Below are 26,298 nucleotides of genomic sequence, written 5' to 3' on the forward strand. Positions count from 1 at the left end.
AACAATAGTTTTCCCTTACTAGTGTTTATTTATGTCTTTATTTGGCTAAAAGGATGGCAGAAAGTCAGGTGGTTACACAATATTAAATTTTTGGCTTCAAACATGCCTACTTCTGACTTCTGCTTGTTCTCCCCTTTTCTGCATGGGCTTTCTCTCACAGTCCAGTTTTAGTATTTCAGTCTGAGCATTTTCTAATTTGTCCATAGGTATGAATGTGATTCTCCTGTGTTAGTTGACTGAAAGCCAATCCAGTCAACTAACACAGGATTTTCAAAAATAGGTTAATGTGTGTGAAGGTCCTTTACTTCAATATCCTCTTCCTTTTCCTCAGGGAGCTGAAGCACAGGTCCATGAAGGATCCCAGTGAGAAGTTTAAGCTCCATGAGTACGTGAACAAGGAAATGAAGAGCACTGGCTGCTGCCGGTCTTAAAAGCCTGCCCCAGTCACTCTTTGGCTCTGTGTGTGTGTGTGTATGTGTGCCACTTATTTCCATACTGTACGTGTTCATATCTGGTGTGATCAGAAAGGAGTCAAGTCAAGGTATAAACCCGTTCGACCTTCTGCTCGTCCATTTTCAGATTTCATTGTGTCAGTACACACAATCTCACTGTTGTCCTCACTAGTCTCGTTGCCTTCCTGCATCATGTGTATGTGCGTCTTGCTTTTCCCCACCCATCTCCTTCTGTAGCTGTAAATGTAACCCAAGGTTATAATTGGCAAAAGGCAAAGATGGCACACCTCAGTCATTACCCTGTTTCAACTGCAGCTACACAATTATCTTCACCGTTGCCTGGTGTCCTTCTTTTATTTTGAAGGGTCTTTTTTGTTTTGTTTGTTGCAGAGATAAAATGCATGTTTTTAAAGCAGTTTAATTTCTGCATATAATTAATGTGTTAGATGCAACTGTCATTTTCTTCGGATGTTACGGATGAATGTTCAAATAGTAAATGTGTAGTGAAGTGTCCTCTGTACAGTTTGTGGTTAAATCAATGATTCAGCAGGCTCCCTGGAGCCGGGTTAGCTCACCAGCATAAATTTAGTCTGTTTCAGCTGTGGATTTGGGGGTGGGAGTGGGGGGATTTGTATTATTTTAACACAAAAATCTAGCAAAAGCAAATGGGTGTCGCTATTTTGGATACAATGAGCATTAACAGCATTCAGATATGAATCCATATTAATATAATGTTTAAACAAATTTAGACGTTTGAGTTTTGAAGAGCTGTAATGCGACCACTGTTCCTGATCTGTATTTTTTGTTAAATTATTAAAAACAGATAGTCAAACACACTGTATGCAATATACAGGAATATAAAATGGGGGCTTATTATGGTCATTATGGTGTAAATACTACATTTTTTTCTGCATGTAAAATAGTTTGGATAGAAGAGAACATCACTTTAGATAGGAATAAGAGCATGGGAGTGAAGTGAGAAATAAAGAGCTATAGAGACCTGAAGTATTGTACATGAAACATATGTAATTTTTTTTTATTTTATTTCTCTGTTTGTTTCTTTTTTGTTTGTTTTTGTTTTTTGTAATCCATGCAAATCACGACAGTGTATTTAAATGCTGAGTTTTGAGCCACCTCTCATTTCTTTATATTTTGCAGGGAAAAAGCTGCAGTGATTTATCGAAACGTGCAAACATACATTGAAATACTGTATATAAGTCAAACACAGAGATCATAGAATTCTAACAAGCTTGAAATCTCTTTAGATAATCATTGGGAATAGTTCTTTAGGGGTCTTGAAGGGCATTTGAAGCTCTTCTTTGGATGTCGGATGCCTTTTGTTCTGTTTTTTGTCAAGATGATCCCTCACTGCTTCAGTAAAGTTGACCTCCAGTCTTGGCAGTGTGTTTGGGATCATTTCCATGCTATAGCGCTTGAGAAATCAACTCAATCTTGTTGAAGCAAAAATAATATTTTTATGCCCATCTTTGTTTATCTTTGGCATTTTTGGATTCAACTAAAGAAATGGGAACAACTGATGTGTTTTCGCAACAGTAACATCGAAGCTAAAGATCGAATTTTTAAAAAGCCTTTTGCCTTCATCCTTTGAGTTGCATTAGTTTGTGCCTTCAATAATTTAAATCCTTTTTTCTATAGCAAAAAGCAACAAAACTCTATTTTGTGATGTCAGGTACAAGAATTGGACTGAAAATGGGTGAAAATGCAGCCAATCTCCAGAAAACAATAACAGAAAACCTGGAGAACTAATCCTCAAGACCACCTTAAAACAAGAAAGTCTGGGTCTTTGGAAGTAGAATAAAAGGAAATGACCAATGACTCAAAACCTTTGCACAGTACTGCATGTATGTGTTTTCTGTACATTCGTATATAAATTGGGTATATGCCATGTTTTCTTAACATTTTGAGCAGTATGTCACCTTTAATCAGTTAACAGTATTTAACTTTTTAATATAAGAATTAATATAATATAATATAATTAATATAAGAATCACAGATGTAATTGTATACACTGTTGCTTAGAAAGACTCCATCTTTCTAAGCAACCACATACTGTACTGCACTTACTGTACATGCCCATGTTTCTTTTTTTTAGCCTTGAAGTTAAGAGTATTGTTTATTTTGTTTACTACCTTTCAGTGTGTAACTTCTTTCTTGTAACTGAAAACTACAATAAAAAAAATATGTATACATCATATTTCAGATTCTCTAACACAAATTCTCTTCTTGGACAGTTACACAATACAAAGCATGCAATTACAGATCACTGAGCGCAGCAGAGAGCATGTGCGTGTTCACGCTGATTGACGTCAGCTCTTCAGGTTTGAACAAATTGTGCGACAGTCTAATGAAAGTAGTGCTCAAACCTTCTTGTGCCTTTCTCCTAGGGCTGCTTTCACAAATCACTTAAAGTGTAGACCAGCAATCACTGGTTTGATGAAGTTAAGCCGCTGGAGCCTTTTTTAGTCTAAAGCCTTTCCTATGTCTCCCTCTGCTGGATAATAACTCGTGACATAAAGGAAATATTTAAATAGTTGTATAAAATAGAAGAAGCAGTAAGGCTAGGCAGTACTTAGTTGTTACATTGATTACATCTGTGCTAACAAAAAAAAAGCAAAAATTGTTTATTCTAGCTGTGTGGCACATAGAAAATTAGACAGTTTAAAAAAAATAAATACATTCAGAATTACACATATTTTTACAGAGAGTCTAATATAAAATAATGTATGTATACCACCTTAATGATGTTGACATGCAGTTTTATGTCAGATAAATCTGTTTTGGTCTGCATATAATTGGTCAGAAGTTTGCAGTTCATACATCTGAAATGTAATCTTGTTACTGATAACAGAACACTACGCTGAAATCTCGCGAGCAGCAACAGTTCTAACTCCAAGTTTACAGACACACACACACATCTGCACATTCAGTGTGACTGTCCTGTTTCAAGTATGAAAGTAAGTCAGACCACATAGCAGATGAGTTAGCTAACATTCATGGCTCCCCACGAAACGTGTCTGGCACATCATGTAGGTGAGGCTGACGAAGACGACAGGCAAAGACAAAAGGGTAACTGCTGGAATGCCAAATAATCAAAGCTGTGTCACCATGAGGCTCTTTTCTATGTGAGCATTCAGTTTTCATAAGTGCTTCTATTACAAGATGTCAAGGTTTTTTTCTTCTTCCAGCGGCAGTTTCTATATTCCTCACCCTGCACCAAGTTCTTCGTCCTCATCACGGTTTGTGCTTAAAATATGCCTCCACTGTAGAAAAGGAGAAAGAAAATAGAGCCACATGAGTGAACAAAATATTGGCACGTTCTTCTATGTATTAAAAAACGATTTACAGTATTGTGCAAAAGTCTTGAGCCACTCCTTATTTCTTTATATTTTGCTTCCAAGGACCCGACTTTGTTTCATTCTTTCTAAAGGTCTTCTTTTGACATCAGCTGCTTTTTCACTCACTTTAAGTCCAGGTCTTGTTCTTGACCTGAAGAATATCTGATGTTTTGTTTCGCTAAACCATTCAAGACTAACCTGTTACTCTTTCAAGCATTATAAGGCATTTAGGACATGAGCCGGTGCTGTCTCTACACATAACAGACTAGAACCAATTTAAAATTTGTTACCATTTCTTTTGTTGAATCTTAACAAATGCCAAATATAACACTGTTTGACAGGTACAAAATAGTATTTATGTACTAATAAGGTGATTCCCAAAGAGCTTTGAGCTAAAAGGTGTACACAACAGTGTAAGTTTCTACAACCAAGCTCTGTCATGGTTTTCAGCCAGTTGTGTTTCAGATTTTGTCAAAATTGGTGGAAATATGAGCCTTGCATCAGATTGGCGATCTGTCCAGGGTGTACCCTGACTCTTGCCTTATACCTGCTCCAGTCCACCCACAACCCTAATAAGGATGAGCAGAAAAGGATGTTTGGATGGACGATGGAATTATGAACACAGAAAAGTACCATCTGATTTTGATCCACTGTGCAATACTATCTAGAAATTGTCAGATTGGCAGCATCTTCATTTTTCACTGCAAGTGCAGTAAAAGCATACCTTTGATAGAAAACACACAATGGGACAGTATCAGTCATGGATTGGCCTCCCCAGAGCTCGGAGGTCAACGTTACTGAATCAGTGTGAGATCATCTCAACAAAGAATGGAACAAAAGCCAGCCAACATCCAAAGAAGAGCTTCGAACATCCTTAAAGAAGCATTGAGAACAATTCCTGATAACTATTTATACAGCACTTTTTTGTATCTTTGCACATTTCCTAGCAAAATCTAAAAAAAATGAGGGGTGGCTCGAGACTTTTGCACAACACTGTATGTGTTTTGTAACTTTTTTTTTTTTTAATTATTTTAACCTGCATACTCCTGAGGCAGCATTGGTCTGTTAATAACTGTAAGGAAAGCAGTGATCCATTCTTTCTGCTCCACTTCGGTCTCACATGCAAAGAGGAACTTCCTATCTGGGGTCACTATTGTTATTCCAAATGGCCAATGGTAACCCTGGATAGTGGAAGGGAGGTTGGGAAGCACAATGTAGCCATTTTCCTGACTACCGATGAAGACCTCACCACGTGCATAGGCATCCTACAAGCAGAGAGAGAAGCAGTTTTAATGTATGTAATGTAGTTTTATGTACCTGAATCAAACTTAAATTCAGAAGAGTTAATGGATATGGAAATTGCTTCATTAAAGTATAAAAACACAAAAAAAGTGTGAATAAAATCAAAGGCGCTGTGCTAAAGGCTACTTGCACAAATTCTGGGTCATGGTCTCTTAAAAATAAGAATTGACTGTAGAGAAACATGACAGCACCATCTGCTGGTCATAGTGTGTAATTAAATTTCTTTTCATATGTTTTACTGGTGAAACTTTACTACCAGTGGATCCTTGAAATACATGAGCCTCCTGTCATCCATCGTAAACCACCTCTTCTTGAAGCCCTCTGTGTGCTGCAGGACAGAAAACAAGACATCGAAGTCATCTTGACGGCATCGCTGTGATTTTTTTTCTTTTATTTTTCTCCTGTGATATATGATCGGCAATTTATCTCCACAAAACAAAATCACCTTTGGACCAGTCTTCTCCATGTAGCCCTCTTTTAGGTAGTTTCTGGTTACCTTTGGCAGCAGCTGCACAAAGAAAAAGAAACATAATCATTTCAGGAAAATGTTTGATTTGTTGTTTGTTTCTTTTTTAACTGTATATGTGCGCATGCTTATATTAAACTGACTACTGGTTTGCAGTTAAACCACACTGAGAAGTTGTTGTGATTTAGTGTTTTATATGAATAAAACTGAATTGAATTGAATTTGACATTTTAGAAATGAATACAGTTTACCAAGCTGTACTGAAGTTAAAAACACCTGCAAAAGGTTTAAATTAAACCTCTACATGAGCTTAAATCATGAGTACAGCAACCAGATTGAAGCACAAAAGATGCCATTATTGTGTGCAATATTACCTTCGTAATGACAAGTTCAAAAGAAAAGGAAAAACTTGTCTTCAGCCACCTTAGTTGTAGCTGCCTTCATGCAGGAGCCAATACGTGAGAGCACTTACTCACCTCAGAGTTTAGAGCAAGAGGAAAAGCCACCTGCAAGTAGCGCAATCGAGCTGCTCTGATGCCATTGAACCAGTCCACTATTTCCTTAAGAGAAGGACATAAGGAAGTATAATGGCTAAGTTACACATTATCATGTCATTTAAACCATTGGTCCCATCCCCAATTAACTCCACCAACAAGGTAACTTCTTAAAAATGCTTTGGAAGAAAACCATCTGAAACTAAGAAACTAAGCTATTGGGAAATATATTGGTAACTATTTTTAATTAAACAGATCCCTGTGAAGCTCTTACCAACGTAAATTTGTTACATGTTGAATTGTAATTGCCAACTTTTTCCTCTAGAGGGACACATTAACGTTCCCAAGCTCACAATTTCCCATCTGAAACACCAAACGGGGCGTGTCAGCTCACCTTTCCATCCTCGTGGTAAACAAAGACATTCCTAGTGCTGTTGTCCTTTAAGTAGGTTATCTGCAGGCCATGGGCAGTGCCCATTTTGGATGGCTGGAAAGTGGCATTCAAAGTATTGATCTTCATAATCGCTTTAGGCTCTTTGGCCTGCAGAAAGTAAAGGCTTTTTGTTAAACATTCTCGCCATTATCAAGGCTGTTTTATGCACATTATTAACCAATTGTAGACTAGGAGATAACCACATTTGCCAAAACACACAGGCTCCTTATTTATACAACTTCATATATTACAAAGAGAAAAATCGGGACATGTATGAAGTGACAGAGTGTAAGCAAAACAGAGAACTCACGTCATGCTTGTTAAAGTATTTAAGCACGCCCTCTCGCTCAGACAGAATAAATTTTCGGCTCAGGTATTGTCCATTGTCTCTGCCACGTTTCCACAGAAACCCTTCTCTGTAGCCTGCCAGGAGGAGAGAAACACAGGTTGGGGGTGAATAAAACAACTTTTATTAATGCTGAAAATCTCAGACACACATCTAAGAAATGTCCACAAATAAACAAACTGTTATTAACTTGATAATCAGATAGATAAATGTGCACTGGGTGATTTAGAGTGAGAAGAAAACTGTCACTTTTAAGGCTGATCCATTTACATTATAAAACAATGATAGCCTCTCTGCATATACTGTAGCATTGGCATTTGTTTTGGACCTTTGTTTCTGACCCTCTGATGAGTGTTCAGTTCCCATTGCTTATGTTCATGCTATGTTTCAAATAAAATCTAAAATTATATGGTTTATTTTGCTTTGCCAGTTAACTCCTACCATTTTGATATATTTAGACAGAAATTGTTCTGAAGAGTTGCAGCAATTGCACAATACACAAAGCTTTTATATCCACTTGCCATTAAAAAAAAATTGACTCATGCCGCCTTACACTCATAGCTGACACTTTAATTCCAGAAAGCAAGTACGGAAATCCCTAAACCCACATTGTCTTGCTAAATCCGTTTAAACTAATCCAAATGCTAAAGAAAACATAAGTTATATTATTGCACAACCACGTCTTGTGGTTACTCATCCGGTGAATTAAACACCTATTACACAATCCCTTGAAGAGCTAACCGGTAACCAGTAACAACATTGGTGGAGGCCACTGAAAGACATACTGATGACCTTGTGCTTGTGTGTGTACCCTTTTAGTATTTGTGACCACTGTTCTAAGAACCTCAGTAATGGCTTTTACTATACATAAATAATGAAGCTTCTACTGATCTACAAGCCTGAAAATGACTGAAACAAATATGCTAGCACACACACTAAGCACGTTTGTTTTATAGCTGTAACTGAACAATCGGGAGCAGTGAATGACTCCACCAATTTTTAGTCATACCTAAATAATCATGTCAATCATTCACCTATTTTCTCCTCCCCACAAACACATAGACACACACGCAGTAGTAGATGGTCCTATTCTTGACCATGGCCACACACAAAACCGTAATAACATTATTCTCATACAGACAATTAAGACTGAAACACTAAGGAAATATAAAATGCACCTAAATAACAGAGAACTAGATCCTGATGCTGAAGTTGATACGAAATCAAAAAAAACTTGGGTATTGTTCCTCAGCAGTTACTCTACCAACACTGTGATGCTACAACGCAATCGCCATAGTCACACGTGAACTACAAAGTTTCCCCATTTTTACATGTAGCACTCAAAAGGCTAATTAGGCATACTACGTAAGCAAATGGTCTTAATCAAAATTAAATGGAAATCTGACTGGATATGAATAGCTGTATGTGTTCCTAGTAATATATTACATTGATTCGTCAGAAACAACGAAAACTACTTCCCCCGCAAAAAACTGTACCAAAAAAATAGGCACCTCAGTTAATTGCTGCTGCTGCATGAGGTTAAATACATTGCTTTAGAGGCCAGAGGCTTCAAAATAAGAGGAGGATGTGCCAGAAAATTATACAGCACTGCTTTCCGGGGCAAATGTACCTAGAATTATGGTACACCTGCATCTTTCTTCGCTTTCCTACTTAAATATGCATTTTGAGTCACAAATAGAACCTATTGCTATGGCTGAGCAATAGCTTCATCAATAATTTATGCACCTGAACCTGTTTTCTTCCACCTCTGGGATGGGGTCAAACCTTCCACAACGACAGAACGGAGGAGAAGAAGAGAAATGATTCACTGAGATAACAGAAAGTTAAAGATTTGCAAACACTTGGAAGAGCAAAGGGATTTTCGTATGGCAGTGTCCGTCTCTCTCCAGATCCTGCACAGATGAATACTGGATGTTTTGGCATAAAATCTATGTGCGCTGTTGTATACAATGCTCATGCACAAAAGAGGGCATTCTTCCTCCACGGCAGGCACGCATATCCACATGCTCTAAACCTCTGCACAGCACAACACAAGGGAGCATTGACAGAGAGACAAAGTTTAACTGTCATGAGACTATGATAACAGGCTTTATATTCTCTACCTGCAACTGAGAAGACTTTTAGTTTCTGCATGCAAACATCCATATGTGTGGCAGGATCTTAGCCCAGACTCAAATCTGCAGTCTACATTTTAAATATGTTCAGCTGACGAGACCAGAGCAATTAGTTACAAACCTTCCTGCTTGCCTTGCACATCTACTCTGCAGCACTAACAATACAACGCACAATACACTTCAGATTGTATATTGGCGCGCAACAAAAGCAAATCTTAAGCTTTATGCTAATTTTAAAATGCACGAGGTTCCTCAGAGACACCCAGTGACAACCTCATACGACTTAGTTAAAAGGGAACTGTGTTGATTTTACCCATCACATTCTGCTTCCTCATCATGTGGACTACAGCATGTGAACCTACCATCTGTGATGCTGCGCTACTACAAATTCTAAGACACAATCGCACACACACACCTTCTGAAGGTGTGGTTTTGAGTAACAAAGTATTGTATTATATAATGCACTTTTTTTTTTTAAACTGCTTTCTGTCGGGTTGAACAAAATTTAACTTGCCTTGTTTCCTGTTTTCCAAACAGACGTTACCAGGGGAAGCAGTCTTTCAAGCTTGATAGTATGTATGGTTTGTGACCATCATTTCTTATCTGGGTAACATATACGCACGTCTGACAGCTTCCCATTTCCTCAGACTTTGCTCAACTATGAGTAGTTGCTAAAGAGAAGAGTGGATTTCTCAGAACTTAGCAGCATTGTAACATTGTGGGGTAGGCCTATCCTTTATGTGTGGCTCTTTTAAATAAGATCCTATGAATAGGTATGAACACACAACACAAGATCCCCATTGCCCTGAAAAACAAGACAGCCTGCTCTGAAAAAAAAGTCTAATCACAATAAAAATACTTCAAATTACTCCGTTCTGTTAAATCATTTATCTCAAAGAGTGCCGGGTTAACTATTCACACATTAACCTCAACTTTTTGCCCATTTTCAGCACTTATATTCTGTATCTAAACATTTCATACAGTGTCCAAAATCCAATACAAGTTGTAAATATTAAAATAAATAATAATTTATTGTCATTAATCCAACTACGCCTATTTTTTTGGCACCAATTAATAGAGTTTGGTGAAAACCATACATGTACTGTGTATAAAGGTCTTAAAACAATATATAAATAAATAGTTACCAACAGTTCAGACATTGGTTAGAAAGTTAAATATATCATCTACTTTAAATATCTTAAAGTGCATTTTATTGCTTTTAGCATGGATTCAATTCAAATACATTTTCTGTTTGCTATTTTATTTAGGTATGTTCTGAATCGACTGCATACTGCCCTCACGACTGTAGAAAAAAAGCAATTTTTATGCCATGATTTAAACAGCATAGGGATTTTCTGCTACACACCCAGCGATGTAATGCACCTCATTTTACAATCATGGCCATTGTGCAACTCAACAGACGATACTGACGATATGAAATGAGAACTCTAAATGTAATGTCCACTAATGAGGGTGTGTCCATATTATTCAGAGAAGTGAATAAGAGAACATTGTTTGGGAAACACTACATAATCTTCGCATCATAATCTTAGCTGTGTCATACATTCGTGCATGCGAAAATCACGATAGTCATAACAGGCAGACTCATAGTAGTCCAGTCTTGGCATTTGCACACTCATTGCCAGCCAGTGGCAGAGGCGTCCGTTATTGATTAACTGAGTCTGGTTTACACTGGTGCTTCTTTGTCTCTTATGAGACTGCATTGGGCAATTAGCCAGACGTCCATTATGAAAGGGAGATGATTCAGCACAAAGGGCATGGATAAGTGTGTGTTTTGGTAATTAGTGAGAAACGAGAATAAAAAGGATCTGTAGGGCATAAAAAAGACCGTTTTCTTCACTTGATGACAAACCCTCATTGTCTCTGCAACATAAGCCATGCTGACACACCATCTATCTCTAAACAGCTGACTAATTGGGCTGGGCTATGTAAATGAGCACTGGGTGATGGTGCCTAGTGGACCGTGACTATTTATTTCCTATTACACCCTTTGAAAGTATGATGCCATTACCAAGTCACATAGCACCTCCTGCAACAACTGCACCTGCCAACATCTCACCAATTAAGCTGATATATGTCATTTCAGTTTTTATGCCCTTCAATTATTTTCTTTATTCCCAAAATCCTGAATTATTACTTGAAGTGGAGGTGGTAAAGTGGGGTGTTTTCTGTCCTCGATCCTTGTTTGGGTTAATAGATGACGCTTTCTCGCTGATTAAAGCAACACTGAATGTTTGGTGCAGCGTAAGACGCAGAAATACTTCTTCTTTTGGTCATGTAAAAGGTTATAACTATATGCATATAACTGTGCACAGGTATGTTGTATTCTTACCTGCCGAGTAGGGTTCCTGCTTTTCCACGCACAAAAACTCCTTCCTCTCGTACTTGGCTCGGATCCACTGATCCCGCAGGACCCTGCAGAACAGAGACTGTTAGACACTCAGCTTTGCCTGGGTTTGATGTGTACTTCATGCCTCAGCTAATTTGTTGTAAACATCTCATTAACTTGCGCAGATGCCGACCCTCGGGGATTTATTTTGTGCAAACATCTATCGAATACGACCTCATCATCTTGCAATTATCATTTGTGTCTCCCTTGTCCTGTTTCAAACATAATAACAATTAGATGGTGTGTGATGTTCTTTAGCGTCATATTCTTCTCCTTTTTTCCATTTTCTGTATTTTTTGGTTCCCTTAATAATAATAATCATAATAATTGCACTTGTATGCATCTTCTCAGTATGTTCAAACTGCTGCGGTATTACTGTGTGTACAGCTCTTCACTGTAGTAAATGGATCTGCCTTTTTCATCCCTATTTTCTTCACTCATCAGTCACCCCTCCAAAACACAACACATGCCCGTTTAGACTTTCTGACATGACAGGTCACTGTGGTGCTGTTCAAAATTGTTATTTATATCGCTGAACAGTTAAGAAGAAACCCTCATGCTGAATTGCTGCTTCCTGTTCATACTACAGGAACTGGGCATTCTTATCAATGTCATCCTGCCAAACCAAAACCACTTGTTAATGAAGACATCCATTTTCCCAACAGCTGCAGGCTTAAAGGCACCATTGCTAATATTTACTGCATAAAATAACAATTAATTTAGAGTATATATAGAGAGAAATTTACTAGTGTTAATAGTTTTCAATACTTATTACTAAAAATGAAAAGGTATACAGTTTCTATCATATCCCACTGCTTTGTGCTTATCCATGTTGCAGTCATAATAAGAAAAAGGAAACCTTCTTTCAATTTAAAGGTTTTACATATCAAGACATAATAAAAAAATAATAATCTGGTCCTTAGCCTGTGTTAAAATGATCATCATCACCCCTTTGTCACTGTGCTCGACTGTTGGTTTGGGGTGTTTGTGCTGAGGTGCTGCGTTTATTTTTTACCAAACATAGTTCTTGGCATTATGGCCAAACATAAGCCATGAAGGCGGCATCAAGGCGACCCTTCTAAAGTGCCATATTTATTTTGTTTTTCTAATTTTCTACTGTCGTGTACTTTAACATTTAACATGTTTTCCACTTGTGAAGAATCTTTCTCACTCTAGAATGATGGACTTTGTTGGAAGTCCATCATTGTTGGAAAATGACCTCATAACCCTTTCCAGACTAGTGGGCAGCAACAATTGCTTCTATAACATCACTGCAAATGCCTTTCATCTTGGGCATTGTGTCAGTGCGTATCTGAATGATCCAGAACAACAAGCTGCCAAAACTTCTTTGTTTGAGGTGCTCACACTTACTGATGATCAATCAATGAAGTTCATTTGATTAGTAGAACCTGTGTGCTACCTTCCCTCTCAATCCCTAAGGTTATACTTTGCAATTTGGCTTAATCTTTATTAAATATACAATGGCACAGTGCAGTCGTGTATTGTAGCTTGTCTGAGGTTGTATTTACCAAATGTCAAGATTTGCTGAGGAACGTAATATTTTTCATTATGTACTGATATGTAAAACCTTTGAAGTGAAAGAGGGTGTACTTTCTTTACATTTTGACTGCGTATTTAGAGGTGACTCAAACATAAAGTGGAACAAAAGAGGATGGATTACTTACGTGCAATCCTTGAAGGTGGGGCAGTAGTAAAAGGCAGGAACTAGTTGTTCATATATGGCTTTGGCAGCATTGTTACCAACAGAGTCCATAAACTGTGGAGGAGGGGAAAAAGCATTCACTCTATAAGGAATATCTGTTTGTGTTCACAGCTTTCTGTAGATATTCAAAATGCTGTGTTTGGAGCTCAGTGTTAGTTTGGTTGACTCTTTGCCCAAAGTTTGACTGCTGCACTTTTGTGTCTTCGTATTTAAAATTGAGGACGCTGCTCAGCACGCAGAGAAGTATACACAGACACGCCTTTGCATAAGTACACAAAGAAGCTGGTTGTGTCTGTCAGCTGCTGGCCCATTTATTTTAGTCCAAGCTCAATTCATATAGATGACCTTTATTATTTCTTTAAGCAGAGATGCAGGGGGAAGAGTGGGAGACAGAACGATAGCTGCTCATAGATGCTTGAGGGAGATGGGTGCAGATGGGATTTCAAGCCTGATTGCTGATCCCCTCTTACTAGAGGATCTCCTACTGGGTTTCTCACCTCCAACTCAGAAGAGGTCCAGGGATCCAGAATAAGAGATTTGACCTTGCTGATCTGAGCAATGTTTCGATGGAGGCCTGAGCAGCTGTGACACACAAACACGCCAAGGGTGTACGATGCCCACTCTGGGCCTGTAATGCAGGATAAAGAGGTATATGACCACACACACACACAAAATATTTTACCTTAAGTAACTGCCACACTGAAAAATTCCTGACAGACACTAATGGTTCCAAATAGTAACTGGGACAAGTGGTTATCACAGGCAAATAGAACAACCATTGCTGTAGTTGATTAAGATTTCAAATAAACACAAATATGTTACAAATGTCGCCTGAGAAAGAACAGAAATCAGCACAGGCAGAAGCATAACAAGATTAAGACAAGCTAACGATAAAAGCTTGATTGTTTCTCGGTCATTCTTCCTCTTCGTCTTTAACATAGGCAGATGATCAGCGCACCGCATAAATAGATTTCCACATATGCTCACTATAGTATACACAGGAAGTTACTAGTGCGCAATAAGCTTGTTTCTAGGACCTAAATTTAGGCAGCCTAAATCTTCAGTATTTATATCAAGACCCCGTGTTTTAATAAGCGTTTGTATGCAGGAATAGATACATAAATACACATCACATTCACCTTTAACATGAATGCTTAAGCGAAGGTTTAAAAGTTGACAAGCAGGGAAAGAAACAACTTCACAGAGTTTTATATATACCACACACTCTCTTTTTTTAACTCATGCAGTATGAAAAGATGCACTAAATGTTTTTAAATTTAGTACAGAGAACAAACGCTGTGAAGGTGTGAGGAGATGCAGATATATTTCGAAGTTTAATTTTTAGCGTCATTGCACTGACCAGCGTGAGGCTATATTATACCTGCCATTGTGGTTATTTTGTAAGTGAACCGCAGAACTGGGGCAACAAGATTGGTGTCAGCATTCAGCAGCCTTTAACCGTCTCTGAGGAAGGCAAGGCCGCACACATACAAGAGAGCATGAGAACAAAGAGCTCGATTACTTCCTCGAGCATAATTTAAAAACTGTGCACATGCGAAACCGTGTATCTGTAACACTGAGACAAGATGCTGCCGCGTGGTTAGCAAGTCCCACGCCGACTCACCCTCTCGGTCTAACACTGAAGTCATTCTACACAGAAAGTGTAATGCACGCAGAGCCTAAAAATATATTTAAAAATGTATGAGTGTGTTCAAAACTTAGAGCTGAAAGAAAGGACTCCAAGAGAACTGCAACCGTGTTTATTACTTGTATTTTAATATGATGCTCTCATGTGCTTGTCGCCTTCCACAAGAGAATCTTGAAGGCTGCAGAGTAGATAAGTGAAAGTAAATTTCACAAGCAACACCTTTTTGAAAATGCATGCATGCTCTCATATACTGAGCTGCAGATTTGATTAATGTTAAACAACTAGGTGTGTTCCTCAGGGTGTGTGACCACATGTCTGCAAGCTGAAGAAGAAAACCAACCACGGACATAAACACCTATTTGGCTACTCAGCATGAACAGTAAAAAATAATAATAATAAAAAATTTTTTTTACTGAAACTACTGAAAACCTCCGACTGACAGTATTGGTTGTTGTTGTTTTTTGTTTTTTTTTATCAGAACTCACAAACGTATTGCATCAGTGTGAAAATATTCATTGTGTCAACTATCGCACAGGTGTCATAACTGTCCGAGAAGAGAAACTAAAGCAATTACGTTCGTGTGTCTCAGTTGGGATTGCCACAGAATGTATGAACACTCTTAAAACTGGATGTCCAGCATCTGAGAGTGACTCCACTCCTCCAGCCTACCTGCAGCTCCACAGTCGGCACAGTTCCCATTCCCAGGTTTGTCCAGAAGCGCTTTCACACGCTGTCTGATCATTTCGTGATCGGAGGTCATTTAAGTTTAACCTATTTTGCTCCGACGCCTGATCAACCCCTAAAATCCTCCAGCAGTCTTGCATAGAAAGTAGCCCAGAGACTGTGGCCGGACGAACTGAAGTAAATTCGCAGGGCGTCGGAGCGCGCTTGGCCAAACAGGAGCGGCGTCGATTTTAGGTGGTGCCTCGATGAGAAGAAAAAAATGAAGCACGTTCAGCGTTGTGTAGATGCTTTAACACTGAAACAGCAAACGCAAACACAACTCTTGTTTATTTGGAGGGAGACCTCCAGTGGTCATAATGGAGACTTTCGCAGAGAGTGGATCCACCCATATTTGACCTCTTCCTCGCTATTTCACTGATCTGACTGATCGCCAGATCAGTCATTCAAATCTACTAACAAACTTGGCAGGCACAGTCACACAGAAAATAACAATTTAGATCAAGGTTTGATTAATTTAAATATGCTAGGGACAAACTGATTTTAATGTGTATAATAACTGCATTTCTTTTAGATCTGTTCCATTATTGTACAGAGGTATATTGTAAGCTGACTCACTGGCACAGTTTACTGGACATCCTCATTAATGAAATTCGTTTCACCCCACAAGAGCCTATTTTTTACAAACCCATCCAACTATACCAGGAATTATATGCTGAAAGGAGGTAATAAAGGAAGTAATGAGGAAAGTTTCCTCAGTATTTAGAAATTTTGACTTTACGATGTTGTCACATAGATGCTTCTGGGTGATGTCACTCAGGCAGGAACCTTCCTAAGCAAAACGGATTATTCCACCACACCCCGAATGTCAGCAAACGCCTCTTTTTCCTTGTCCCTTTCTCTTTTCCTGTGGCTGTAATGCCTGTGCTCTTAAAACAGGAACCATTAGGAAATGATCAATAACAGTATGGCACACATATTAAATATTAATAAGGTGAGGCCTTTCACATTGTTAAAGTTTTATTTTTCAAAATGTCTAAAAATTCAAGACAAGGTAAAAAGAAGACACAGTCGAAGACTGGTCGATCTGTATGCAGAGCAAGCTCAACCTAAAAAGACACATACTGGTCTAGCTTTCCAAAATAAACTTATACAAAACATGGAAAAAAATGTTTCACAAAGAGCACTATTAAAGAAATGTCCATGTTGGCTACAATGCAGATGAGTGAATTCTGTTGAGCCCACATGAATACTGAGGAATCAAGAAACGAAGCCGATTCGGCACCATGAGAGATCGCGTACAGTATGAAAACCCGTCTATCGAGAGGAGTTGGAGCTGGAACGAGAGCGGTGACGCCTGCGACCGGGAGATCTGGAGCGAGAGCGGCGGCGTGCTGGCGATCGCCTCCTTGGGGAGCGGGACCTGCAAAAAGATAAATCAATAAGTAAGTGTGGAAGGGCAAGTAGGCCTGATAAAAAACACAAATGTCAAACACGAATGGAAACAGTAACTGCTCGAATCATTCATAGTACCTTCTCCTCATGCGAGGTGGGCTGCGACGCCACATAGGTGGTGGCGGGGGCATTCTGCGGGGTGGAGATGGTCTACGGGGTGGAGGGCGGACTCGCTGAGGCAGCACAGCACAAGCGGTGATTTCCTGTCCATCAATTTGACCTATTTGTAAGAGTCAACAAAGAGTTACCCAACACGAACGCTGTCTAGATTAATCTTCCATGACGAAGCCACAGAACTACCCACATACCTCCGTCCATGTGTTTGAGTGCCTTCTGGGCCTCGTCGGGGGTCTCAAACTCCACATAAGCACAGCCCCTGTGCAGGTGCGGGTGGAGTCTGTCCATTGGCATGTCGACTCCTTTGATTGTCCCATAAGTAGAAAAGATTTCCTGGATATGTTCCTGTTAAACAAAGACATAGCTGTTAATATAAAAACCTTTGTGTTCTAAAAATATAAAATTTAAATTCAAATAAATACATTATGTAGAAAATGTAGAAAAATCAGTGACAACATGTTCCCACAGCTTTAATGCCCAACCAACGTATGATTTGTCAGATCAGTGCTGATATTTGGCGATTTTAAATCCTTACTAAGAAAAGTGCAGTCACAAATGTGTTTTACTGTTACAAGTTGTCGCCTGTTTACACTCTAATGGACTCTAGATCGCCTGGTTGATCTAGAGTTGCAGTGTGCCCTCTGGTGGACAAACTATTTAATCCCAACAGTAATAACATGCTTGAAGGACGTAAGCTTAAAAACACTACAAAAGACCAAGGATAAAGGAGGATTAGAACTACCTAACTTTCAGCACTACTTCTTAGCCAACAGGCTTCAATTTATCTCAGGATGGCTAATACCTTCTTAGATGAAACTTGGCTAGATGTAGAACAAGCACTTTGCAATAATCTAGAGATTTCAGACCTACCATTTATCAGCTCAAACATCCAACAACATTAATGCTTCAAAAGCATCAACCCTCAGCTGCATAGTGTGTTATCGCTTGTTTTCCCCTCCAGTGTGAGTGGTCCTCAGGTCTCCCTTTTGCTATAAAAACCAACCTTGGTGACATTCCTGGTGAGTCGCCCTAAGTAAACTTTAGTTGGTTTGGGTGTTGGGCTTCTTTTCCGGCGTTCCTTGTCATCTCTGGTCTTTTGTGTTTTAGAGCTGGAAAATCACAAGCAAAACACTAAATAACCTTATCAAGACTCAAACAAGAGAACATACAACACATCATTGTGCACAATTACCAAGCAGTTGCATTGGATGAAGAGACTTACACAGAGCGGGAGCGGCGACGGTTATCGTGCCGTCTGCGGCTGGGGCTCGGAGAACCCGAGGAGCTGGAAGACGAAGAGGATCGGGAGCTAGAAGAGCCGGAGCGGCTGGAACCAGACGAGCTGGATCCGCTTGAAGAACCTGAGCTGGAACCAGAACTGCTGCTCGAAGAAGAGCTAGATCTGGTGACAATCAATAAAAAAGAGAAATATATGAGGAAAGAGGACAGATTTTTATTTTCAACACTGGGATAAAGGATCCCATTAAGAGGGCAAACCTGCTGCTGCTGCTGCCAGTGGATGCGCTGCGGCGCTTCCTTGCTTTCTCTCGTCCTCTCTCCTTCTCTCCTTCCTTTGTTCCAGGCTTTTCTTTGGCTCTGTCTTTTGTTTTTTCATCTTCCTTCCGCTTTGTAGGTGAGGGTGCCCTTAGATGAGAGAAAAGCCACTGTTATTTTGATATGTTTACGTTAAGAATAGCACAAAGTTTGCCACTTTAAGATTATTTTCACTGCAAATAAATATATTTTTACTAAATGCTTAATTGAAAAGTTGACAGAAAATAGAGCTCAACATATTTCACAGTTCTAAAGATAAAAGCTTTTTTAAAACACAAAGGTTTTTATGTTAACAGCTATGTCTTTGTTTGACAGGAACATATCCAGGAAATAAACTGTATTTTAGGTCATATGTTTTCTGTTAGGTAGTTACTGTTTCAGAACAAAATAACAATTAACTGTACTGAGGAAATAATACAAGTTTTTCTAAACTTACAATACTTGAACAATTCATAACGAGCAGCAGCCTCAAATATTTTGATCTACAATTAGAACATCCTTTTGATATGTTTAAATTTGTATTAATTCGCCCATTTTCTCTACAAGCTTTAATTTTTGCCTCCAACTGCTGGAGCCTATACCAGCTGTTACAGGCCAAAAGGCAGGGTACACCTTGAAAGCCTATCACAGGGCAGAGACAGACACCAATTCATACATTCACATCTATGGCCGATTAAGAAACATCGGCCATGGATGCAAGAAAACACCTTCCTGTGTTTTTTGGTTGTGGGAGGAACCCACTCAGACACGGGGAGAGAACATGCTAACTTCACACAGCAAGGCCCCAGCCAGCGCATTCAATGGCAGGACTTCATTGCTTTGAAGTAACAGTGCTAACAACTGCACCTCTGTGCGGCCACTTCTGTGTCCATTTAGTTTTCATTAACAAGTATGGAATTTAATTCTCCCGATACATCTAAGTAATAACTGGTCTGATATTGGAACCTTTAAATGCTTGGTGTCTATGGATGTCTTCTTTTCTTGAATGTTTTCAGGTTAATGCAGGTTAATGTTATATTACTACCATCAGAGTCATTCAGGTTCTGTATTTTTCATTATGTTTTGCTACTACAGTTTTCAGTTTTTATTTTCGTTTTCCATTTAATTTAGTTTAGGTTTCCTGGGTATGTCTGCATGTTTAATATACCTATTAATTTAATTTGAGCTTTATTCTCTTACCTTCTACATGTTCTCCTTCATTACATCTATGAACATTCTTTATGGTCTTACTCTTTTCCTGTCTAATTTTGTTGACCCCGGGGTTTTAAACTCATCCACCATCACTTCCTCTACGTTTTTATAATCTGGCAGGTATTTGTCACGTGCAGGATTACATTATTATGATGTAAGCAAAATCTTGTGGGGGGGAAAAAATCTCCAATATATATGTAGAACAAAGCCTCTTGCCTTGTATTAACAAACAGAAATTACTGGACATTATTTAAATAGTTTTAGAATTATTTGTCTTATTAATTTTTTATGGTAAACTTCCCATAATAACATTGTTTATCAAGGGAAAATAATCATTAAAGTAAACTAGTTGACTTCACATCTAACATCTTGAGCACGAACGCGCCGCCATTGAATTTCATTCAAACAAGGAGAAAGCGACGCACGAGCTGCTGTTTCACCCAAAACCAACTTCAACTGCGATTAGAAAATGTCGCATAATTTTCCGCATAAGCCTAAATACGTTTTCGGGTTTAAAAAAAAGCTCAACTAAAGATAAATAAAAGGTTAAACTTACATGTTTTCCAAAGGAGCTAGGCGCAGTTCGACCACTTGCGGCCTGAGAAAACGTCGCACGGTGATGACGATAAGCGGAAGTTACGTGACCACCTGAGCGCCACTTACAACTCATTTGTTTATTTTACATTTTTTGACGACAAAATGTGAGTTTGTAAGTGAGCGCGTGTGCGACCCAGCGCACTCGTGGAAAAACCTCGTCGAGCTCCGTGAAAAGAAGTAACCGAACAGGAAACATCGATCGAGCTTCCTTCTTCTAGATCAAGTGAGTGCATCACTTTCTAAGGATACTGTGTGCTAGCCGAGGTGGTTACCCCGCGCAGCTAACACGGAGTTACTGTACAACACTACCTTCTCACCCAGCAATAAAATGCCCTTGTTTAAAAAATAATCCTACACTAATATGTTTTTCTTCTTGAGGAAATTTTAATTAAATTTAAAAAGCACACAGCCTTGTTCCTAGAAGAACTTACAAAAAGAAGAAATAAAAAAACCAGTTTTTTTATGCGCTGGATTTACAGTTGGTTGTATTTCATATTTATATGATAATGTAAGATATTGGCAGTGTTTTCAGTTTCCTCCGTTTAGCCAGTAAGTTGATCTTTTTGTTATGACAGCCACATTTCCGAAAGAAGTTTCCTGATTTTGTAATGTAGCTTGACATGAGGATGTCTTTTATTTATTTATTTTTACAAGTTTAAAGACTCTCTCTCTCTCTCTCTCTCTCTCTCTCTATATATATATATATATATATATATATATATATATATATATATATATATATATATATATATATATATATATAGTGAGAGAGAGACAGAGAGAGAGATACATATATCTTAGGGTTCTCATAATATTCTCATAATATTCTCATAATATTAGATAATATTAGCAGGAAGAATTCATAATGACATTCAAAGTATCTGAGATGTGAGGTAGTCATATATCCTCCTCTATAATGGACATTTGTTTTCGATCTATGTCTTTTGACTTATTTGAGTTACCCTACTAAGTCCTAATGTATTAAACCGAGGACATCCTGGGCTTTCCATCAATATCTCACGTGTTTGGGTGGCCTCTTTTAGCTCCAAAGAGGATAATTACAATTTACTATATTATCATATGTGTATTACATTTGTGCTATGACAAAGTATTTGCCCCCTTCCAGATTGTAAGAAATTAGAAAGGAGGCAAATACTTTTTCACAATATGTGGATTTTTAGTTTTTTAATTTCAAAGCTATTGCCAAGGCTGCTATTACCCTACACCTCTAACATTGTTACAGAGATCGCACCTTTCTATATTATTATACATATTATTATTATTATTAATAATAATAATATTATTAAACATACTCTAAATTTCACTCTTTTATGACAGGTCAGAACAGGTGAATTCACCATGGGCCGGCTCGATGATGCTGCAAAGCACAAAGTGGTAGAGCTGCGAAAGGCTGGCCTGAGTTTCCGTAAAATCAAAGCTGTGCTGGAGCTGGAGAACATTAAGGTTTCCGCTCAGGCCATCTACTTGTTCCTGAGAGAGTTCCAGGGGAGGCCGCCGGGGAGGGTGAGACCTGTAGAGCCTGGAAGTAGCACATCACCAGCACAGGTGCAAGCTCAAACTGGAGCAGTACAGCAGAGCTGGAGTAACATTCAAATCCGAAACCTATTACGGGATTCATCACAACGTCTTGGCTTTGCAGCTGCTGCTGACTTTGCTAAACAGACTCTCATCAGCTCAGAGGGCTCTTCCTCCGGGGAAACCAGTGGAGGCAACAGGAAAGAACAGCAACCTGAAGAACATAAGGATGAAAATGATATCCAGATTGTCAGTGTCACGTCACTCGCACAGCAGAGCCAACAAAGAGCTCCCCAGTCCACTCTACCAAGGTCAGAAACCAGTGCTATGACTTCCACGCCAGCAGTGAGGCGGAGAGTCACACCTTCTCCAGCCACTAGTTCAATGCTGGCAGCTCGAAAGAGAATTTTGGATAAAGCATTGTCACACAGATTGAAGGTACCTAAGCATTAGTGTACTGATGTGTACTAATTTACCATAAATTAGCCTCCAAATATTATTCAGTCTTTCATACGTTGTTTTTCACCAGTTTTCAACAGTGGCGTCATTGTTAAGGAGAGATCCGTCAAGTGTCCAGGGCGCTGACATGAGGAATGCTGTGCCACAGCCACCTGAAACCTACGATCTGACCACTGAAAAGGTGAGATACATTTAGCTTTAGCTAACACTTAGCTTTTGAATCCCTTTTACTAAACAAAGATGTGAGTTTATCACCATCAGAAAGTACCTGTTAAATCATAGGCTTTATTTCTCCTTACACAATTTTAGCTGTCACCTCATGGGACTGATATGATCGGGTCTTTAGACTCTTTATCGCCACTTTTATTTCTCTTAAAGCATTTCTGTGTTTTGTATTTGGTAAATTTTTAGCTTGACCCCAAAAAAAATCTTGTTATTTTCTGCTCTGAGTCTGGGAGCCTGGCCATACAAACACCATCTGTTGTTGAGCTTTTTGTTAGTACGACTGCAATATGAACACCATTTTAAATGAAATGTTTTCAATGTTACACAGACTGTTACAGGGAATCAGCCTGGAAGTAGCAGCGCTCCTAGACGTTCTCTCACCCAGAGACCAGGGCTACCTGTTCGTTCCCTTCCTCCTCCCCCTCATCCTCCTCCTCGAGTTGGGATTCGTATTTCTAACCGACCACAAGCACCTTTAACATCTGCGTCTCCCGGGGGCGCTGTTATCCGCATACAGGCCCCTGGGAGTCAGGGTGCTCCTCGTACTGAAGGGAACCCGAGTCCACAGCAGGCAGCCCAGGACGCTGGAGTCAGAAGCGGTTTCCAGGATCAGATTCAGAGTTTGGGCTCTGAAGTGCGCAGCTTGGGCCTGGCAGTGAAGATGCTTGTAGAGCAGCAGTGCCGTCTGGAGAGAGAGCAGTCGCAGCAGACTCAAATTCAGAAGCAGATCCTCAACACTCTACAGACCATTGCAACCAAAATGGGTCATGGTAGCAGTGTTCAAAAGCAGAAAAACAAGACTCCTTCACCCTCTGCTTTGGCAGCAGCTTCTGCCTCTACCTCGTTTAACCAAGACACCTTCAGTTTTAGTCAAGGCACTTACACTCAGTGTAGCCAAACCCAGCCTAGCTACAGCTCTTTAGAAGGTTTAGAAAATGTGGAGGCCTTTAAATTGCCGGGACTCAGTCCTACAACCGTGAATGGGTTTCCACCATGTAGCAATACTGAAAGCCTTCCTCTTACTCACACCCCTTCTCAAACACAACCTTATTCAGCTGCATATATTCAGCAGACCAGTCAAGCACTCATGCCTCCTTACACACAATCATATGTCTCCACATACAGCATACAGTCACATCCTCAGACTTTCAGAGCATTGGAGAGTAAAACATCGGAATTCCAAAGCAGCTGCTCAACAAGGACTTTCCAGGACTGCAGCGTTTCCACTCGACCAGTGCTGAACTCGGACCACTCTTCACAGGACCAGCAGATCAATATTATCAAAGTGGAAGGACCATAGATGGCTTTAGATTCCACACACTGTTTGAGGACCACAAGGGCTTTGATGTACTTTTTTAGAGTGACTGTAGCATTGTGAACATGTTTTCAAATATAACAATAAACAATGTAGCAAGTTTTTTATTTATTTCCAAAGGGAGAGGGTACAATCAGCAATAGGATACTACAATCTTTTAGTAAATATTATAATTTGTATTTGCTAGAGGCAACAATTAAATCATTCTGACATTTTAAATGACATGTTTATCTTATATCACCATTACTGGCATTATCAATTGTTAATTTTCATACATCTGGGCAAACTGATTATAAAACACAAGGACCTTATGATCCAAAGCATACTTCCATTTCACTATTTTACAGATGACAAGCCATTCTCATATAAAACTGAGAATGCTTGAATAAAAAACAAAAAGAAAAACGTGATTCTTACAAGGGGCGATTCAGGACAAAATCGGATGTGTGTATATTTTTTTCTGTGGTATTTGTATTTATCCATCTAGATTGGTGACGAGTTTTGGGTGTTTGCCTTATTTTGGATATAAAGGAAGAAGACAACACTTTCACTGTTATGCTAAAAGACAAGTAATGGTAATGTTTCTTTCTGTAAAACTTTTTTTTGTTATACAGAAAAAGAAATCCGGTGCTTTTAGCCTTACCTGCTGTATACTGTTGTGGGCATAAATGGGTAGTAATTGGGCTTTTAATTATTTCTTTTAAGTGTTTTTTTTTTTTCAGGTTGGAATGATTGTAATGCATACATCTTTAATGACTTTAAAAAAACAAAAAAAACCCCAAACAAACAAGAATTGGTTGCAGTTTGAATTTATCTTGGACTTTCTTTAATCCACACAGGACAAAATGTCTTAACTTGACAAGGCCAGCTCCTATTAACTTCTTGCTAGTGATCATGTTTCACTACAGCTGGTAGTTTCTTTGTGTAGCAGATAGATGGATAGATGCAGATTCCAAGATTAAATAGTTTAAATAATTGTAAGTTATTCAGATGTGTAACCACTTTGCCAGAGTGAAAGAATACTCAAACTGTCACCCTCCACATGAGAGGAAATTGGTTAGGATGTTCAGAAACTACAACAGCTCAAGTCTGCCATTAAGTGGAAATTGCTGGAACGCCAGCATCACCATCCACAATGAAGTGAGGCCCTGGGTTCTAATCTGCCAGCTGGTCAAGACCGTAGGTGTGAATGTGAGCTTAAATCTGTCTCTCTGTGTTGGTCCTGCGACAGACTGGTGACCTGTACAGGGCATACCCTGCCTCTCGCCCTATGGCATCTAGAATAGGCTCCAGCCCCTGTAACCCTGAATTAGATGAGGAGAAAAAGATGAATGGAGCAATTTAACCAGTTCAATCATTTAAAGTTACTTCTACCAAAGAAGAGTGGTCAAATATCCAGCCACATGTATGCCAGAATTCTGCTGATGGTGACCATCTGGTCGAAATAGAGCTTCCTGAGGAATATTTGACTAAATATTAGTTGGGTTATATGCATATATTTGACCCTGTGTGCATTAGAGAAAATAGATAATAATTTATAATAATGTATAAATGGAAAGTTTAAAGAAATCCTTAAAACCCAAAATTTACCATGACATTCATCCCCATGATGAGTACATTTCTGACCACAACTGTACATCTCTAGACCAACAGAGGGATACAAATAGCCACCATTACAACTCAGCTGAGGGGAGTGGCATTATAATCTCTCTGATCAGCTAGTGCAGGGTCACTGAATCCAGGGCTGTGGCATTTACCTACTGGACCAATGCGAATATGGGCCCCTCCACTACCTTCACCGTGCGCTCATGTACCTTGTTGAACAGAGTTCGGTGTGTAAAAATAGATTGATACACATGGGGAAACAAAAATCAAAAGGTCAACCTGAAAAATTAAATGAAAGTAGAAATGCAGTAAAATGTGTCAAATTAACCAAATATTGTACATATGCTTCCATTTGCTCTCTCGCTCTATCTAGATATTGCAGAATTGTAGGTATGACCCTGAATGACCTTTGAGCTGTACGCATAAGATTAGGACTGAAGTTTGGACAGTTTTACGTTGCTTCCAACTGCAAACATTATACAGGACAAATACATTGAATACCATGCTGTGTTCTTACTCCTGCTTTTTTTTGTACATTTATTGCATTTTGCTTGATGGTTGTGTGATTTCTGCTGTCTGAACAACAAATTGTCCTTTAGGGATAATAAAAATATCCTTGCTTCTTTATTGAATTCTTGATTTATTGCCAAAAATGTTTCATAAGGTTACAGTGGCTTTAGACCACCGAAATCTAATTAATTCACCCCTGATTTCATGGTGTTTGTAGCCAAATTTTAAAAACTTCACTCAGGGGATTTATGATAGGTGTGTTTAAAAAAAAAAAAAAAGCAAACTTGG

The 26,298-nt window shown here is 39.0% G+C and overlaps 4 protein-coding genes across 5 annotated transcripts in view; 2 read left to right on the top strand and 2 right to left on the bottom strand.

The window, feature by feature from the left end:
- LOC146520031 (ras-related protein Rab-26-like) overlaps nt 1-1,471 on the top strand; it is a 54,372-nt gene extending 52,901 nt beyond the window's left edge. Inside the window, exon 9 of the mRNA XM_085155704.1 lies at nt 332-1,471. Within this exon, the coding sequence (XP_085011830.1) occupies nt 332-431 (100 nt within the window). The 3' untranslated portion in view covers nt 432-1,471. The remainder of the gene's footprint in view (nt 1-331) is intronic.
- On the bottom strand, nt 1,459-15,733 carry LOC146520032 (arf-GAP with dual PH domain-containing protein 1-like). 2 transcript variants are annotated; one of them, XM_085155701.1, is made up of 11 exons: nt 15,435-15,733; nt 13,615-13,745; nt 13,080-13,171; nt 11,338-11,420; nt 6,814-6,926; nt 6,465-6,611; nt 6,053-6,136; nt 5,556-5,618; nt 5,367-5,438; nt 4,845-5,073; nt 1,459-3,733 (listed from the first exon to the last, which is right to left on the bottom strand). In XM_085155701.1, the coding sequence occupies exons 1-11, from the start codon at nt 15,523-15,525 to the stop codon at nt 3,705-3,707; spliced, it is 1,134 nt and encodes a 377-aa protein (XP_085011827.1). In that variant the 5' UTR covers nt 15,526-15,733; the 3' UTR covers nt 1,459-3,704. The 2 variants fall into 2 exon arrangements, with proteins under 2 accessions (XP_085011827.1, XP_085011828.1); XM_085155702.1 differs by lacking the exon at nt 15,435-15,733 and adding an exon at nt 14,499-14,588.
- A 732-nt stretch (nt 15,734-16,465) lies between these two features.
- On the bottom strand, nt 16,466-20,437 carry rnps1 (RNA binding protein S1, serine-rich domain). The gene is made up of 7 exons (XM_085155703.1): nt 20,320-20,437; nt 18,516-18,662; nt 18,241-18,420; nt 18,022-18,127; nt 17,210-17,363; nt 16,980-17,121; nt 16,466-16,869 (listed from the first exon to the last, which is right to left on the bottom strand). Coding segments are annotated over exons 1-7 (837 nt in total). The 5' UTR covers nt 20,322-20,437; the 3' UTR covers nt 16,466-16,763.
- An 8-nt stretch (nt 20,438-20,445) lies between these two features.
- Nucleotides 20,446-26,293, top strand: LOC146520034 (uncharacterized). The gene is made up of 4 exons (XM_085155686.1): nt 20,446-20,583; nt 21,699-22,334; nt 22,426-22,536; nt 22,909-26,293. Exons 2-4 carry the CDS (start codon nt 21,720-21,722, stop codon nt 23,878-23,880), a joined length of 1,698 nt encoding a protein of 565 aa, XP_085011812.1. The 5' UTR covers nt 20,446-20,583; nt 21,699-21,719; the 3' UTR covers nt 23,881-26,293.
- Nucleotides 26,294-26,298: the final 5 nt, after the last annotated feature.

The sequence above is a fragment of the Neolamprologus multifasciatus genome, chromosome 4 (genome assembly GCF_963576455.1).
Source record: "Neolamprologus multifasciatus chromosome 4, fNeoMul1.2, whole genome shotgun sequence".
In the NCBI taxonomy this organism is placed as follows: domain Eukaryota; kingdom Metazoa; phylum Chordata; class Actinopteri; order Cichliformes; family Cichlidae; genus Neolamprologus; species Neolamprologus multifasciatus.